Below are 19874 nucleotides of genomic sequence, written 5' to 3' on the forward strand. Positions count from 1 at the left end.
ACCCTGATAATCTTCAACCTCTGGAGAACCAGGTGAAGATGGAACAAAGTGCTGAAGACTGTGTGGAGGATGTCAGTGATGCTGAAGAGGAAAGTGACGTGCCAAAGCAACAGCTGGAGGGGTTTGATATCTCTGGAGCATTGGAGGACATTTCTGAAGAAGAGCTGTTTGAGGATGATGAAGATCTCCTAAACGAGGAGGAGAAGCAGCTTCTTAAAGATGAAGAAGACAGAAAGCACAGGCCTGTGGAAGAGGCATCACAGCAGATTGAGGACTTGCTAGCCAAACATAAAGACACATTAGAGATGAAGGATGGGATGCTTTTGGATGCATTCATTTAACGTTCTCAGGTCATTTTAAGAATATTTCACACAGCACCTTTATCATTTATGCATAATATGCACAGTATGTAAGGGTTTTGCGCATGTGTGTATTGTTATACAGTCTTTGAGTAACACACGTGATGCTTGTTTACATCTTGTTTATAATATATGTAATATACCTGTTGTCCTTAATTTTTTTAAAGCATTTCTCTTTTTTAAGATGTCTTATTGGGGGTTCAGACTGTTGTTTTTTTCTTAAAGCAATATATTATAAATACATTTCATTAATTAGAACTTCTAACTTTTTTTGAAGGGGTTAATGTGCATGCACTGGCCATCTGTTCTATACTGTATGCTGCTGTCTAATATATTACATTAGTTCTTTTTACTTTACCAAAAAATATGCAAGATGTTTAACCAAGTAACATTAATTTAACAGCTACAATTTAATGCAAACAATGCATTAAACAAGGGCTTAAATCATATCAATTCACAGATTCTAGTTTGCAGTGATGTTTAAGCATCTCGCCTGGTTTGAGTAAAGAGTAAATGTTGTATATTTTTATTATTTTGTTGTTACCATTAGCTAGAATATTAATTCTTCAAGGAAAAGGAAGAAAATGTAAATAATGTAAGGTTTTCATGCATATATAAAATAGTCTGTTTATACAAAAAAGAGATTTAAAATTTGGTTATTTTTTTAGTGGAAATAAATACTTGTTCTGATAAAAATCTGTGTGAGTCTGTCTGTATTTACATACCCAATCCAACAGACCAGCAGCCTGCTCTTACAAGTGTTTACATCATAGTCTTGCATTGTTCATCTCTTCCAAATGGTGGTGGTAACGGAGCAAAATGAGATTTTAAAGAGCGGCCATGCTTCTTACATTCATAATCACAATTGCGTTTTGTAGTGAGCACCAGTCCATCATGTTCTCCTCTATCTTCAACGCATTCAACACGGTGGAAAGAGTGCATGTTTTATCAGTGCTCTTTGTTTAGAACGATGGCTGTGTAAGTGTTATTGTTTTTTAGTAGATAGTGAAGGAATGCGGTCGCCGAGATATTTCCCAGGAGCCCAGATGTTTTTTTTTTCTCAATAACGATGTTTGCTGTGTGAGCGATGGAGAAGTGGCGCAGGAGGGCGGACAGTGGCTTTACCTGTGACGAGGCTCAACGCGCGCGCGCGCACACACACACGCGCAGCGCGGCGGAGCTGAGCAGAGCGACTGTCAGCCGAGTTCATAACTACACTCTTCTGGCTCCCCTCACATGGCTTTACACTGACTACTAGCAATACTTTAAAGCGTTTTTTGGATCGTTTGTGGCGAACGGAATTTGTGTAAGTAGACCACTTTGACACTACTCGTGTTCTCATTCTTCTTGTCGTGCACGTCTGTACATTAATGTATTTTGAAGCATCGCAAGTTCTTTAAGCCAGCTCAGTATGAGGACGTCTTTTTTATATAGCCTACTGTTGAGTGAATCCTACATCGTGTACGCAAAGCGAACAAGCAGAAATTTGTAAACGTTAATTTTCGCTCAGATGAAAGCTGTAGGTGTATGGCAAGCCGTCTTGACAGGCGATCCTTCAAAATATCGTTTTTTTTGTAACAAACTTTTGTAATCGCTAGAAAGCAAACAGTCTTCTGTTTCACTGACATCAAGATAAATTTGCCATTATGTCAGTCACAGTACAAAACGAATTCATTAACATTTGTTAGCATAAACTAACAAGGAAAACACTAATTTCTTATTCATGTTCATTATGACATTTAACAATACATAAACCAACAGTTCGTCACCTTAGAATTTTAAGGATTGAGGTAAAGATTTATTTTTATATTATCACATTCGTTTATTTACTGTCTCTATATTGTTCACCACGCCAATTTGAATATGGAATCAGAATTGGCATGTAAGTATGACTTCAAAACAACATCATATTGACTGTAAACATGGTTGTACTTTGATAGTCATTGGCTGCTAATATGATTTCTCAATTTAATATTTGCAAGAATATTTTTTTTTAATTATGTTGTTGAGGAGAATGTCTGAATATCCGAATATAAAACCAACTTTACCTCTATAATAGAAGGTTCTATCTGACATTTTTTGTCAAAATTGAGTTATTCACATATTCTTATTAAATGATAATATTTATTTACATTGTAATGTTTTTTTATAAGCTGTTGTTTACATTTTAGGAATTTTTATTTAAAAAACAAAAGCGGTTTATCTACAAAGTTGAACTCTAGCTTGGCTCTATAAGGTTCTTTCTGTGAGCCAATCAGCATTTTTAATGCACGCACGAGGACCAATCAGGATCAGCTTTCTTTGTCATTTTGCCAGACTGCTCTATTGACAGCGGGAAAGACCAAAAAGACAAAATCACACAATATCAGAGTCGACTAAATATTGCCGCACCACACAAAATTGAGAAGAAAGCTCAAACGGAAAAGGTGTTCTTTTTGACATTGATAAAATGATTAAATTTTACATTGTTAAAAAAGGAACAAATATAAAAACATGTATTATAATAAATTTGAAATATTTTTATTTGTGTTTATATGGCAAGTGAAGATATTGTAGTCAGAATTATTTTATGAATTTTTATTTATTTTTAAAAAATATTTTCCAAATGATGTTTACCAGAGCAAAGAAATTTTCACAGTATGTCTGATAATATTTTTTCTTCTGGAGAAAGTCTTATTTGTTCATTTCGGTTAGAAGAAAAGCAGTTTTTAATCTTTTAAACACCATCTTAAGGACAAAAGTATGGGCCTCTTTAAACTGTATTTGTTTTCGATAGTCTACAGAACAAACCATTGTTATACAATAATTTACCTAATTACCTTTACCTGCCTAACCTAATAAACCAAGTTTATTAGGTTATTAGTTGGTCCTGCAAACAACTATTCAAAAAAAGTAAACAATAAAAAAACACTAAGTAAACAACAATAATAATAATAATAATAATAATTATTATTATTATACATTCATTCATTTACACTCATTTTTTAGTCCCTTTATTAATCTGGGGTTGCCACAGCGGAATAAACCACTAACTTATCCGGCATATGTTTTACAAACGGGATGCCTTTCCAGCTGCAACCCATCTATGGGAAACATCCATACACACTCATTAACACTCATACACTATGGACAATGTAGTTTACCCAATTCACCTGTACCGCATGTCTTTGGACTGTGGGGGAAACTGGAGCACCCAGAGGAAACCCACGCAAACACAGGGAGAACTTGCAAACTCCACACAGAAACGCCAACTGACCCAGCCTAGGCTGGAACCAGCAACCTTCTTGCTGTGAGGCGACAGCACAACCTACTGCACCACTGCGTCACCCCATTATTATTATTATTATTATTATTATTATTATTATTATTATTATTATTATATAGGCCTTGGTCACATCAATCATGCAAACCAGGTTCTACTCGGAAATTATATAGTTATTTATTCGTTTTCCTACTTTAAACCAAAAATCGAGCCAAAATCTTGTTTTTTCCGATTTTTTTGTGAGGAAAAGAAAAACTGAAGTTTTCCTTTTTTTGTTTAAAACAAATATGGAATGGCCTACCCAAACAACAAAAAACAAAGCAAAACAAACAAACAAACAAACAAACAAACAAACAAACAAAAAACTAAACGTTTTCAGCTTTATAAATACAAAATACAAATCATAATTGAAAATATGTGTAAAACACTTGTAAAGAATGTGATTACTAAAAATTTAGTAAAATCAACACAATACTTTGTGCCTTATTTATGTTGATATTTCTTAGGTTTTACTAATAAAATTCTAACAATTTTACCAGTGATGTATATTGGATAACATGGAGCAGTTATGCTAATTGAAACTTACCTAAATATTTACTTCTAGTAAATCTAGAATGAATGTCTGCAACAGTTAAAATAGTTAAAACAATCATTATATTATGATAAATTCTGTCATTCAAAAAAAATCTCTTATTATTTGTGATATTTATTGTGATTATTGTGATGTTAACGTTATGATGGTAACTAATGTCAAAGTAATGAGTACTACAAGTTATGAATATGTACTACAGAAACATTGAAACAGGAACCAACATCATTCTGGAAAATATTCTATCAGGAAGTAAATATTTACAGTAGTAACCTAAAAATAGATGTTAGTAATTATAAGGAATACACGCGAGATTGGCTTGCCATACAATGTATACCATTTCCTTCCTGTCAAAGAGCAGTTCATTAGAAGTTAACCATTAAACAGTGTAAAAGGGCATTTGACAGATAGATCCTTCAGTCTATTTGATGTAAAAGCGTGTCAGAAATACTGTGGACACGTCTGCTTTTAATCCCATTAATGCACAGGGTATAAGTCACCTGACAGTCAGAATATACAGGGCAGTTTTTTTTCCTGGCACAAACACATATTACGCTGTACATCTATTTGTTTATTTATTTATCTTTACATATATTTATGTATTTAGCTCTTACATCTGTTTTAGGTAAATGTATGGAAAGAGCAAAGTGGTCAAAGATTTGGACCCCCTTCAGTTCACCTACAGGGGAGAGAGAGGCACAGACGATGCCTGGAATGAGTAACTTCGTGTGATTTTGCTGCTGAACATATCCAACAGACTACAAATGATGTTCGGGTTTTATTTATAGAATTTAGCTCAGCTTTAAATTCAATTGCGACAGATATTCTTCTGCAACGATTGCTTGATTTAGGAGTGAATCTTATTTGGTGGATTACAGATTTTCTTTTAATGTCGTCCTTAAAGAGTAGTTGTTAATGATATGGTGTCTAAAACAATGATTGTAAATACAGGAGTTCCACAAGGAAGCATTTTATCATCCTTTGCTTTTCTCTCTTTACACAAACGAACTCAAGATGCAGGATTTAGGTTTTAAGTCATTAAATGTGCAGATTTTATGGCACTTGTTGGCCGATTGACTAAAACAGGAGCAGAAGAAGATACCTAGTTACTATAAATTTGCTTCAAAATTGGTGTAGAAGTAGTTCAATCAATTTTAATAAAACCAAGGAGATGATAATTAGCAGAAATAAACTAGTTTTTAGTCAAGGGTTAAAACCTCTGGTCCTTGAGGGACATGAAATAGAGATGTTTTAGAAATATAGGAACGTTTATTGATAGTGTATTGACATTTGCTGCAAATGCAGAGTGCATTTTTAAAAAGGCAATGCAGAGATTATTTCTCATTTGGAGGTTACAAAAATTTGGAGTGAGTTCAGATATTGTGGAGATGATATACAAGAACTTGGTTGAAAGTGTTGTGAGTTAGATTTAGTTATATGCAAATTGATCTAATCGGTGATTAAAGCAAGCTTTTTTCAGCTTCGCCTTCTCTCTAAAGTCAAGCCCTTTCTGAGCAAGGCTGCTCTTGTGAAAGCCATCCATTCTTTTGATAGTTTGCATTTGGACGTCTGTAATGCTCTTTATGTTGGAGTTAACAAGTCATGTCTTCATCATTTGCAGCTCATGCAAAATGCTGCTGTTCGGATGTTAACTAACAGTCGGAAAAGTGAACATATTAAACCAATTCTCTACTCCGTCCACTGGCTTCGACGGTTTAGTTTAGAATTGATTTTAAACTTTTGATGTTCGTTTTTAATGCCGTCAATGGCCTTGCTCCTACGTATTTATGCCAAATTTTGCACATTCACAAACCCAGCCGTGCTTTGCGATCTGCTGACCAACTTCTGCTTGAAGTCTCTCGGTCAAGATGCTAGCAGTAGGGTGACCGCTCTTTTGCAGTGGCAGCTCCTAAACTCTGGAATACCCTTCCAACTGTGCTTCGTACAGTCACTGACCTGCCACTGACTCTGACAGGGCAGTTTTTTCCTGGCACAAACATTTTACTCTGTACATCTATTTGTTTATTTATTTATCTTTACATATATTTATGTATTGAGCTCTTACATCTGTTTTGGGTAAATGTATGGAAAGAGTAAAGTGGTCAAAGATTTGGACACCCTTCAGTTCACCTACAGGGGAGAGAGAGGCACAGACGATGCCTGGAATGAGTAACTTCGTGTGATTTTGCTGCTGAACATATCCAACAGACTACAAATGATGTTCGGGTTTTATTTATAGAATTTAGCTCAGCTTTTAATTCAATTGCGACAGATATTCTTCTGCAACGATTGCTTGATTTAGGAGTGAATCTTATTTGGTGGATTACAGATTTTCTTTTAAGTCATCCTTAAAGAGTAGTTGTTAATGATATGGTGTCTAAAACAATGATTGTAAATACAGGAGTTCCACAAGGAAGCATTTTATCATCCTTTATTTTTCTCTCTTTACACAAACGAACTCAAGATGCAGGATTTAGGTTTTAAGTCCTTTAAATGTGCAGATTTTATGGCACTTGTTGGCCGATTGACTAAAACAGGAGCAGAAGAAGACACCTAGTTACTATAAATTTGCTTCAAAATTGGTGTAGAAGTAGTTTAATCAATTTTAATAAAACCAAGGAGATGATAATTAGCAGAAATTAACTCGTTTTTAGTCAAGGGTTAAAACCTCTGGTCCTTGAGGGACATGAAATAGAGATGTTTTAGAAATATAGGAACGTTTATTGATAGTGTATTGACATTTGCTGCAAATGCAGAGTGCATTTTTAAAAAGGCAATGCAGAGATTATTTCTCATTTGGAGGCTACAACAATTTGGAGTGAGTTCAGATATTGTGGAGACGGTATACAAGAACTTGGTTGAAAGTGTTGTGAGTTGCAAATTAATCTAATCGTTGATTAAAGCAAGCTTTTTTCAGCTTCGCCTTCTCTCTAAAGTCAAGCCCTTTCTGAGCAAGGCTGCTCTTGTGAAAGCCATCCATTCTTTTGATAGTTTGCATTTGGACGTCTGTAATGCTCTTTATGTTGGAGTTAACAAGTCATGTCTTCATCATTTGCAGCTCATGCAAAATGCTGCTGCTCGGATGTTAACTAACAGTCGGAAAAGTGAACATATTAAACCAATTCTCTACTCCGTCCACTGGCTCCCTGTTAAGTTTAGAATTGATTTTAAACTTTTGATGTTTGTTTTTAATGCCGTCAATGACCTCGCTCCTACGTATTTATGCCAAATTTTGCACATTCACAAACCCAGCCGTGCTTTGCGATCTGCTGACCATCTTCTGCTTTAAGTCCCTCGGTCAAGATGCTAGCAGTAGGGTGACCGCTCTTCTGCAGTGGCAGCTCCTAAACTCTGGAAGACCTTTCCAACTGAGCTTCGTACAGTCACTGACCTGCCACTGACACTGACCTGTAATGTCAGGCATCAACAAAGTTTAAAGCTATTCTAATGCTGCGTCACTTTCAGTATCAGACCCATTTTGATTACTGTAAAGGCTTACATGAGTCAAATCTGCGTGTTTTACTGTGACATTTATATGATGTCATGTGTTTAAACAAAATTCAGAGCAGACAGAGAGCTACAATTTCAGCTGTGTTTAGAGGCACCTTTGTTACAGTTTACTGCTAATTTTGCTACAGTTTAATGATTTTTCTTCTCTATTTACTGCTTTCATAGTTCGGCATTCATTCTTGTCTGAAAAAGAGATGATCCCTCATGTGATCCAGTTTCCGGTCAATGACCCAGTGTACAAATCAGACACTGTCATTGCTGATCCTCGAGGTCCCATGCGTGCAAGAATAACATTTTATTTCTGTGAAATAATGGCTTTCATAAGTGTGCAATTCTCATTCATAAAGCAGACATCGATTTAGTTATTATACTGATGTCTTAAGCCAGCCTAATTGGTCTGCCGTCCGTATTGCCTTGTGGTAAATTATTGATGGATCATGTTTCATTGATGATGAAGCTGATAGTGGGTGTGCTGTTGAATTTCTGTGGACGATTATCTGTCTGCTTTGTTTAGGCACAGTTCATTTGTGTTCAGATTGTGAATTAGTCAACATTGTGTTTGTTATGGTTTATCTTCATTGAGTAGATTCTGTTGGACAGTAATGCTTGATGTATGGTATCATTTAGCATTTGTGCATGGATCATTAAGATTTGAGAGTGCACATATTCTGTACGTTGGTGGATTAATATAATTAAGTCACTCATGCTTCCTGTATGATTAGGCATGGGCTGGTATAGGATTCTAATTGTATGATAACATTGAATAAAATGATCATGGTTTTATGATATTGTGATTACTTCTCTAAAATATATTCTTTTTAAATGCCTGGATAAAAAAAATACAATAAAAAATAAATAAATTCCCCTTTGAACACAATATATATATATATTTTTAAACATTTTAAATATTTTGGAACAGTAAACATGTCAGGCTAAATCATTCAAACGAGTTCTGCTGTCTTTATTAGTTTTAAAAACACTGATTTCATTTCTTTTAAAACTGCATCTTTGGATGTCTTCTCTGCTGGAGATACTGTTGTCCTAAAAAGATAAAATAAAAAAAACGTAAAGAAAAAATCTAACATATACCTTAGGAGCGGTATAGAAGAATATTTTGTCGATTTTAAAACCTTGGGCCCTATCATACACCTGGCGCAAGGCGCAACGCAATAGTGTTTTGCTAGTTTCAGCTTGGCGCTAGAGTCGTTTTGACGTTTTGCGCCATGCTGTGTAAATAGCAAAGGCATTTGCGCTCATATGTGCGCCCATAGGCGTTCTGGTCTAAAAAGGAAGGCGTTCTGAGAAACTATAATAGATTTTTCAGTAGACCAAAACAAAGCCGGTCTAAAGTCGAGCGCAGAGTGCGTTAGTTGTGCGCCTCGCTTACGTACTGCTTAATACACGCAAGATGTAGAGCAACACGCAAATATCTTTAGAAATAAAAAATAATAAAAACATTAAGGATATAATTAGGATATATATATATATATATATATATATATATATATATATATATATATATATATATATTTAGGATATAAATATAAAGGATTAAAATATCACAAAACATATTATTTTCCAGCCTACATAAATAAAAAATAAAAAAAACTGCCTTCATGCCTTCTTCATCTCGGGAGGCTTTTTCAATTTATTTATAACAATTTGCTTTTGTATAATGTTATTATTATTAGCAGTATTATTTATTATATCCATATTTATATTTGTTTTATTAAAAACAAGCTTAGATTTGCCCACCTGTCAGGTTTTAGACCATATGGGGCACAGCATGTGTATTTGGGTATAACTCAGTATTTTGAACACCTATAACTCACTAAGAAAATAAACTCAACCCTTTTAAGGTATCCGTCGCAAAGCGGATTTTTTCGTCCTTTAAATAGCAAAAGTGGATTCTGACACGCCCCGAAAGCATTTGCGCCCTGCGCTTTGCGCATGGACCGTCAAAATAGAGCCCCTTGACTTTTCCAAACCGTGGTATACTTTGAAATCATTTCATGCGTATGTACGACTCCATCATGTCTTATAATTAATTAAACAGACAATATTTGAAGATTTTTAAGTGCCATTCGGAAAAGATGTTACGTATATGGAAAAAATGGAGTAAATGTTTACTAAATCATTATATTTACCTTGGTTTCAACCCTCATTCTTTATTCAATGCTCGTTAAATGCTCATTTTATTTCATCCAGAAGATAAATGTAGTATGCATATTATATTTTCCTCCTATAGGTTTACAGGTACTTGTTTTACATGGGAGTAGTTCACTTCATAATGAAAATTCTTTTTCAAAAAATATAATTTACTCGGTCTCCACTTTTTCCAAATCAGTTTGAAACACAAAGAAAGATATACTGAATTAAATGTTGAAGAAAAATAGACGTTGACCTATATATTTTTTTCTACTATGAATATCTATGGCTGCTTTTTGTCCAACATTCTTCAGAATATCTTGTTTTGTGTTCAACAGAAAAAAAAAGAAATTCATGAAAGTTTAGAATGACTTGAGTAAATGATGATTTTCGGGTGAACTGTTCCTGTAAAGATACTCAGTGTGATTAACTCTGGCTTCCAAGTGACTCCCAAGATCATCAAGCTACGATGCTTACTAGACATTTTCATGTTCTTAAATCATTTATAGCACTGAACTACTTTAAAGGGCGCCAATTTTACTGCTTTTCAAGATTTAAGATAAGTCTTTTGTGTCTCCAGAATGTGTCTTTAAAGTTTCAGCTCAAAACACTCTCTCACTATTTATTATAGCTTTCAAAATGTTGGAATTTTCTGCTCTGAACACAATGCTGCTGTTTTTGTTGTCTGTGGCTTCAATGCTAGTTCTCCCATCTTACCATTCCCACATGCCTATCAGAGTGTGCCTCAATCTCAGGCTGCGTCAGATAAACAGCACAGTGACAGACATGAAGGATGCAGATCTCACGTAACGTTTAAATGATTATTATTTGATGTATTTGTTGTAGAGTTAATTCAAGCCTTTCTGCAATGATGAGTCACACTCAATGTTGTTACAAAGTTCACACACACACAGACACACACAGTGGACACACACATAGAGTGCACATGTTTTACATTGCACTGTTTTTGCATGGTAAACGTGACAGGATACACGTTGATATCCACTGCTGTATGGATATTTGTTATTTTAATGTACTAACTAAACCTGATTTAAGTCCGCAAACCCAGATTGACATGACTTCTTTTAGAATTGTACTGACATGCGGCTATGATGATGAATCACAGTGATTTTACTGTCTTTAACTTACTTTATTACAAACAAACACTGTTTTAAAAACGTTTTTAATCTTGGAAAAATCCTTGATTCCATTTGATGATGATTGATGACCGCAGAGAGCTGAATAGATCTTTTATTCTTAGTTGCTTTGCGCCATGTCTTATTGATATGATTATATGGATTATACGCGTTACTATAGAGACATGTTAAATCGCGGCTGTCAATCAATTCGATGAGCGGGGAAACTGCACTCCTACGTCACGTTGCGGTGGGTCTCAAAACCACAGGGATTTGTATCCAATTTTAACGTCAGGAAATTTGAAAAAAGAGACTTATTGTGTTTTTATAGCTCCAATATAAATTTGGACACACTATATTATACCTATACACTATAACTATAACTATACACACAGTCCTGTCCATTTTCATCATAAGTGCCCTTTAACATTAATTAATCACAAGTTACTTACTAAATGAACTGAACATAACTGTATTTTTGTGTTACATTTATCTTTAATAAATGTTAATGAATGTAATTACTATCATAAAAGTTCATCTTATATGTTATTTTATGAACATAAACACTAAAATATCATCTAATTTACAGTTGCCCATAGCTAGTGATTCATGAAAATTTTGATGCAAGGCAGTTTAACAATTGACATTTTTCCCATATTCTGGCATTTTACAGTGAATTTAAACCTCAACATTTATAGCAGATTTAGTTTACAAACATCTGATGGTTATCGGAAATTTCAGAACCCAAGCCAGGAGACTCTTTATTGAGAATGTGTTGATTGTTCTGCTGTCAAATGGTCATCTTCAAGTGGTTCACAAAAGTCTCTTAAGCTGCGGTCACACTGCACTTTTTGCCCCATAAACTTCCATTCATAAGCATGTGAATGCGGAAGATCGGAAATGCAAGCTCGTTCAACTAGTTACGCAGTTCGCTGCATTGTAAAGGTCAAGCTTGGTGAACTCTAACCCGTAAAATGGCATCATGTAATTATGTGAGACCAATCGAAGATCAAAACAGGACCTCTCTGTACAAAAATGTAAAATATAGAGCAATCACCCTCTTATTTTTTGTCTAATCATCTTGTTTAATCCCACCTCTTTTTACAGCACTGTATAACAGAATTTCACATGCTCAAACTCTTGTTTGACCGTGGCATTAGTCTACAAAAGTCTACTTTGGACAGAGATGTGCTGCCTATTTTATGTTTTAGGAGGAGCAGAGTTTAAAGGTGGGGAGAACTCTAAACAAAGCCTGCAAATGAAGTAGATAGGTGAAAGAACCTGTTCAGACACTGACCAGACAAATTTCACTTGCCTAAATCTAATCAACAGAAGAGTTTCTTTGACCTGAATGGATCCACAAAGGCAAAGGCAGTTGTTGAGACTTTGTTTCCATTAAGCTGCCATCACACTACACTTGTCTCCCCATAAACTTTCATTTATACGCACGCAAAAGCGTCAAACCAGAAACTTAAGGTTGTGCTGCTAGTTTCGTACTTCACTGCGTTGAAAAGTTCAAGCTTGGTGTACTCTGACTTGCGAAAGCGCATCATATGATTGCGTGAGACCAATCGAGGATCAAAACATGACCTCTCTGAACAGAAATTTAAAACATGGACCCATCGCTCGCGTTTTTTAAAGTCTAATCATCTTGTTTAGTCTCGCCACTTTTTGTAGTCGTACTACAGAATTTTGCAGGCTTAAACTCTAGTGTGACTGCAGCATTACTTTGGGATATTATTTAAATGAGTGAATCGCTAACGGGAGACTCGTTTGACTGGATCATTTGAACCGGTGAGTTGTTAACTGGAGACTCATTCTGGGTTAGTTCCATTCAGAAGGGCTCATGCTCTAGTCTTTATCCCTAATTCCAATTTCCCTGGTCGAAGATCATGGCCCAAGTTGTCCATTAGGTGTCTTTTTCAAAATCTTTTGTTCCAAAGGGCCAGTATTGAGCACCTCAGTTTGAAACGATTCAATATGGAGGCCATGATTTTTTTCTCTTCGAAGTGCCTTTCAGAAAGTGATTTATAGTATACCAATTTGGAACACAATCTGTTCCATCAGTCTAGCTCATTTGAATTAATGAGTCACTACCTGGAGACTCTCTCTGAGAAGATCATTTGAATCAGTGAGTCATTAATTAGAGACTGACCAGATATAAAATAGATATGAAATATAGGTCTGACCAGATGAATTGGTGAGTCGTTTAAGTAAAGACTCTGTCTGATTGGATGATTTGAATCATCATTGAGTCTTTAAATGAAGAGTCTGTCTGACTCGATAATTTAAACAAGTGAATCATCAACTGGAGACTCTTTCAGAGTGGATTATCTGAACCAGTGAGTGTAATGCCACAGTCAGTTTGAGTTTGCAAAAATCTGAAGAACGGCGCTGAGAAAATGGGCGGGATTAAACAAGATGATTAGGCATAAAAAAAAGTGAGCGAATGATCCATGTTTTAAATTTTTGTCCAGAGAGGTTATGTCTTGACCCTCGATTGGTCTCACGCAGTCAAGTGATGCGATTTCGCATGTCAGAATTCACCAAGCTAGATCTTTTCAACACAGCAATCTGCGAAATTTGCTGCATGGAATGGAAGTCTATGGTGAGAAAAGTCCAGTGTGACCGCAGCTTTACTTGGAGACTCACTCTGTCCAGATCTTTTGAACTAGTGAGTCGTTACCTAGAGACTCTGTCTGATTCTAATCTTTAACTTGACACTCTTTTGGACTAGATCATTTGAATCAGTTTATTGTTAATTAGAGAGTTTTTTCTGATTATTTGAACCAGTGAGTCGTTAACTGGAAACTCACTCTATCCAGATCATTTTAATCAGTAATTCGTTAACCAGAGACTGATTGAATCATTTGAATTAATGAGTCTTTCACTGGACACTATTTCAGACTGGTTCATTTGAATCAGTCAGTCATTAACTAGAGTCTCTCTGATTGGATCAGAACTGAAATATAGCTCTGACCAGATGATTTAAGTCAGTGAGTCGTTAAGTGTAGACTCTGTCTGATTGGTTATTTGAAGTCAGTGAGTCCTTAACTAGAAACTCTGATTGGATGATTTGAATCAACGAGTCTGTAACTGAAGAGTCTTTCTGACTGGATAATTTAAATAAGTGAATCGTCAACTGGAGACTTTTTTTGACCAGATTATTTGAACCAGTGAGTCGTTAACTGGAAACTCACTCTATCCAGATCATTTTAACCAGTCTCTGAATCATTTGAATGATTTTGTCTTTCACTGGACACTCTTTTTAGACTGGTTCATTTGAATCAGTGAGTCATTAACTAAAGTATTTCTGATAGGATCATTTGAAACACTGAATCACTAATTGGAATCTTGCTCTAACCAGATCATTTGAATCAGTTAGTTGTTATTTAGTGACTCACTCATATCATATTATTTGAATCAGAGTTTTTGTAATTGTGAATAGATGCAAAGGGATTGTTTACCATAAATTTAAATTCTGGCATCATTTATTTACTCATCCCCACTTGTTCTAAACCTGTATTTGTTTTATTCTTATATTAAACTTAAAGGAAGATATACTGATGAGTGCTGGAAACAAAACAGCCATTGACTTCCATAATATTTTGTGTTCCCACTATGGATATCAATGGCTGCTTTTCTCTAAAGTTCTTCAGAATATCTTGCTTTGTTTTTAACAGAAGAAAGAAATGCATAACAGTTTGAGACCACTGTTTACTGTGAGTAAACCGTGAAGAAATGTTCATTTGTGGATGAACTATCTCTTTAAATGCACATGTAAATGAGCTCCGTCTGAGTGACAGCTGAAGGGTCTGAAGCAGAAACAGGGGTGTTGTTTTTTTTCTCTCTGCAGCTGCTCATTTCTTGATTCAGATTCATACACTGTTGGACAGCTCCAGACTTTGCTTTAAATGTACTCTCTCCTATTGTGTTGAATTGGCTTGCTTGAAAGCAGTGTGTGTATGTGACTGATGTCTGTGATGTGAATCTGCTGATCTGGAGCTGTCGCTGCGGACGCCTATTGATATGCTTTCATTTGTTTTCTTATGGCGTGAGCGTTCGGAGCTTTTGCACTGTGAAGATTTGTCTCCTCGCGTGTCTTGAGCTATTCTTTCTTTATTGCGCTCCTTCTCTCTTGGACATCTGAATTGGCTGAATAATAATAATGCAGCTGATAGTTTTGTAGTTATAATCCTATAATGGATTTCTTTCATAAACCTCTTAAAGTGGATTCTGGGATTGAACTGAAGTGTTATTCAATCCGCACTGTTCTCTGTGCAGCTTGGAAGAAAATGTATTTGATTTCTAAAAGTTGCAGTGATATTTAATACCACATACTCTCAGTTTTGCTAAGGCTTTGTTAACTCTCATTTGCAAAGCATGTTTTAGTGATGGCGACGCAGTGGCGCAGTAGGTAGTGCTGTCGCCTCTCAGCAAGACGGTTCCTGGGTCGCTGGGTCGCTGGTTCGAATCTCGGCTTAGTTGGCGTTGGAGTAGTTTGAGGTTTTTAAGATCATTCAGAATAAGTTAGTAAATGATTAATAAACTATTGAAGTCAACATTTATATATATCTTATTATTCAGGCATGTAGTAATAGTTAATTTGTATGTTAATAAATGCTTTATTAATTCAGCTTCATGCAGTTTTGTGAATCATGTTTCTCAAATGACAGTTTTCTAAAGTGAGGACTAGTCATGCTTTATAAATCTCTTTTAAATGACAATTAAAGGCTCAGAATAAAATGAAAACAGATCTTTGCAATCTTATCTAAAAAGAAAAATTACTTTAAACTTTAAACATTGCTGAATAACAGGAGTGTCAAAATGCAGCAAAATTGAAAAAAAAAAACAATAATATAATAATTAAAAATATATTATGACACAACATTTCAATGTTATTTAGCAATGTTTAAACTGCAGTGATTTAATTTTAGTTAAGGCTGATTTATTTTTCAATTGATACAGTTTCATTTGTGTACCTTTAAATATATTGAAATAAATAAAGTTATTTCTTTTTTTAGAATAGAACTGAGCCTTTAATTTTCATTCATAAGGGATTTATGAAGCATAAATTGTTCTCACTTTAGATTAGCTCACAAAACTGGATGAAGTTGACTTAATAAAGCATTTATTAACATACAAATTAATTACTAGTATATGCCTGAATAATACGAATTAGTAATGCTAATTTGAATAGTTTATTATTCATTTACTTTACATTATTTCTAGTTTATTATTCATTTAAAAAGCAACTAACTATGCTTAAATAACTGGATTGTAAATAATGCAATACTTTATTCATGTAATGAAAAATTGATCATTAATAAAGTATGAAAGTACAATTATTAAGCACATTATAAATGTGGTTATAAGTCAAGAATACAGCATTTGTAGCTGCATTTATAAACTGCTTACTAACGTATATAATATAATAAAATATAATATACGTTTGGGCGAGGCAGTGGTGCAGTAGGTAGTGCAGTCGCCTCACAGCAAGACGGTCGCTCGGTCGCTGGTTCGAATCTCGGCTCAGTTGGCGTTTCTGTGTGGAGTTTGCATGTTCTCCCTGCCTTCACGTGGGTTTCCTCCGGGTGCTCAGGTTTCCCCCACAGTCCAAAGACATGTGGTACAGGTGAATTGGGTAGGCTAAATTGTCCATAGTGTATGAGTGTGTGTGTGAATGTGTGTGTGGATGTTTCCCAGACATGGGTTGCGGGCGGAAGGGCATCCGCTGTGTAAAAACTTGCTGGGTAAGTTGGCGGTTCATTCCGCTGTGGCAACCCTAGATTAGGGGGCTAAGAGACTAAGCCGACAAGAAAATGAACGAATGAATATACGTTTGCCTCACGGCAAGATGGTCACTGGTTCGAGCCTCGGCTGGGGCAGTTGGCGTTCCTGTTTGGAATTTGCCCGGTCTACCAGTGTTTGCGTGGGTTTCCTTCGGGTGTTTCCTCCACAGTCCAAAGAAATGCGGTATAGGTGATTTGGGTAGGCTAAATTGTTCGTAGTGTACAGTATGTGCGTGAATGAGTGTTTAGGGATGTTTCCCAGTGATAGGTTGCATCTGTTGTGTAAAACATATGCTGGATAATTTAGCGGTTCTTTCCGCTGTGGCGACCCCAGATAAATGAAGGGACTAAGCTGAAGGAAAATGAATGAATAATTTAATATATGCACGTTTTCATAATACTACTGATTTGACAGAATTTACTGTTAACTTTAACTCTTTTACCGCCCGGTTGCCTTTTGTTTACAGGTTATAATTAAAAATAATAGTTAATTAGTTGAGTGATGTCAGATAAATTTAATCCTAGACATTTTTTTTCATGGAGTGCACCTTTAAGTGATTTATAATTGCTGCTTGAAACAGCAAAATAATATAATGGAAAGAAAATCTGAGAATATTTCTCATTGTATCACGTTTCTGCTTGCTCGTTGACATTGTTTCTGTTGTGTGCGGAGTTTTGTATTGAGTACAGTATATCAGAGATGCTGATTTGATCAGCTCCTCCAGCACCAGTACTGCTGATCCCTGCACTTTGGCAGGTGTGAATTCATGCACATCTGTGCTGGTATCTTTGTTTTGTGCATTTCATTTATACACAGAGGAAAGGAGTGAAATAGTTTTGAATACGAGGGCCTAGAAAGCCACTGGGAATGTGCTCTCCAAAGGGGAGATGGAGGGAAAAGAAAACAGTGCTCATCTGGCGAATCGGCTTGTTTAATGGAATGAGGAGAGAGAGAGAGAGTGTTTATCTGAGAGACTGAGTGTTTACAGAAGAGAGAGTGCTGGAGTAATGGACGAAACGTGCAGGGCACTGTCCTCCTAAATCACAGCAGACTCCGACACACTGACTCTTCCTTTTTAAGTAATAACCTTTTCTCTCACAGGTCAGTGACGAGCACACAAAATAAAATTAGTAATGGTAGTTGACAGTGTCAAAAGAGCAACACCTTATGTGCAATTTAGTTTTAGAAAGCTATAGAAGCGTATTTTAAATGATGTGTGGTTCCATTAAAGGCATAGTTTACCCAAAAAACGATGTAAGGTTAATTTACTCAACTCTAAGCCATTGAAGATGTAGATAATGAATCTGTGGTGATTCGTATAATGTCAATAGTCACTTCTGAGAATAGAAATAAACACAAACAAGTCCAAATCAATAGTCATTGCTCCTGACATATATATATATATATATATATATATATATATATATATATATATATATATATATATATATATATGCTTGTTTTGTGCAAGAAACTAAAACATTTTTACAATATTATTAGCTTTATTCCACTGCCTGAGAAAATGACAGGAAGTGACAGGAAGCTAGAAATGTTGTAAGTAATACTAAATTTCTTGCACAGACCAATCATATCAAGAAGACTTAGAAAAACTTGTTCATGCTTTTATCAGCAGCAGGGTGGATTACTGTAGTGAACTCCTCACCGGCCTTCCCAAAAAGACAGTCAGACAGTTGCAGCTCATCCAGAATGCTGCTGCCAGAATTCTGACCAGAAACAGAAAACCAGAGCACATCACACCTGTCCTCAGGTCTTTACTCTGGCTCCCAGTTACATTTCAGAATAGATTAGTATTCTTATTGCTTGTCTATAAATCACTAAATGGCCTAGGATCTCAATACATTACAGATATGCTGACTGAATACAAACCTAATAGATCCCTTAGATCTTTAGGATGATATAAACTAGAAATTCCAAGAGTTTAGTCAAAGCAGGGTGAATCTGCTTTCAGCTACTACGCCCCCTGCTGCTGGAATCCGCTTCCAGAAATGATCAGATGTGCTCCAACATTAGTCATGTTTAAATCAAGACTGAAAACACATCTGTTAAGCTGTGCCTTCACTGAATGAGCACTGTGCTACATCCGACAGATTGCACTATTATGTCTTTATTTTCTTTTTCATTCTTTTCTAACCTGTTTTAACACATTTTATTCTGTTTTTAATAAATTTTATTATTTGTTTTTACTTTCCTATACTTGTCTATTTTATTTGTATTTATGTAAAGCACTTTGAATTGCCACTGTGTATGAATTGTGCTGTGTAGATAAACTTGCCTTGCCCTGATACCATTAAGGTATTTATTAATGCCTAAGATTTTGACAAGGTGCATATGGATTTTTAAAACATTTAGGGCCCTATCATACACCCGGCGCAGTGTGACGCAAGGCGTGACGCAGTAGTCTTTTGGTAGTTTAAGCTTGGCGCAAGAGTCGTTTTGAGGCGTTGCGCTACGCTATTTAAATAGCAAATGCATTAGTGCTCATTTTTGCGCCCATAGGTCTAAAAAGGAAGGTGTCCTGAGGCGCACTGCTGGCGCGTTGATATTTTGAGAAACTATAATAGATTTTTCATTAGACCAAAACTAACCCGGTCTAAACTCCGGCGCAGAGTTGCGCCTCGCTTACGCACTGCTTAATACACGCAAGAGAGCAATAGACAAATATCTTTACATATGAAAAAATGTAAATATTAAGGATATATATAGGATATAATAAGAATAGATATAGGATATAAATATAAAGGATTAAAATATTACAAAACATATTATTTTCTAGCCTACATAAATATGAAAAATCACTGCTTTTATGTCTTTTCATCTCGGGAGGCTTTTTCAGTTCATTCATAACAATTTGCTTTTGTATAATGTTATTATTATTATCAGTATTATTTATTATATCCATATTTATATTTGTTTTATTAAAAACAAGCCTAGATTTGCCCACCTGTCATGTTTTAGACCATATGGGGCAAAGCATGTGTTTTAGGATATAACTCAGGTTTTTGAGCACATTTTGCTATTATTATTCATTTATTCGTTTGCTGGAAATTAGAACTGAA

General features: G+C 35.5%; 2 protein-coding genes across 6 annotated transcripts in view; both read left to right on the forward strand.

Annotated features, from left to right (window-relative positions):
• The window catches only part of slf2 (SMC5-SMC6 complex localization factor 2), a 44984-nt gene extending 43929 nt beyond the window's left edge, over positions 1-1055 (forward strand). For all 3 annotated transcript variants that reach the window (XM_005156608.5, XM_005156607.5, XM_073920691.1), the window contains one exon: positions 1-1055. This exon is cut by the window's left edge and continues 190 nt beyond it. In XM_005156608.5, the coding sequence (XP_005156665.1) occupies positions 1-341 (341 nt within the window). In that variant the 3' untranslated portion in view covers positions 342-1055.
• Positions 1056-1519: 464 nt separating this feature from the next.
• Positions 1520-19874, forward strand: part of sema4ga (sema domain, immunoglobulin domain (Ig), transmembrane domain (TM) and short cytoplasmic domain, (semaphorin) 4Ga) — a 109655-nt gene continuing 91300 nt past the window's right edge. For all 3 annotated transcript variants that reach the window (XM_073920699.1, XM_073920700.1, XM_073920701.1), the window contains exon 1: positions 1520-1665. The gene's annotated coding sequence lies outside the window, so the exon portion shown is untranslated. The remainder of the gene's footprint in view (positions 1666-19874) is intronic.

This window comes from Danio rerio, chromosome 13 (genome assembly GCF_049306965.1).
Source record: "Danio rerio strain Tuebingen ecotype United States chromosome 13, GRCz12tu, whole genome shotgun sequence".
Lineage (NCBI taxonomy): Eukaryota > Metazoa > Chordata > Actinopteri > Cypriniformes > Danionidae > Danio > Danio rerio.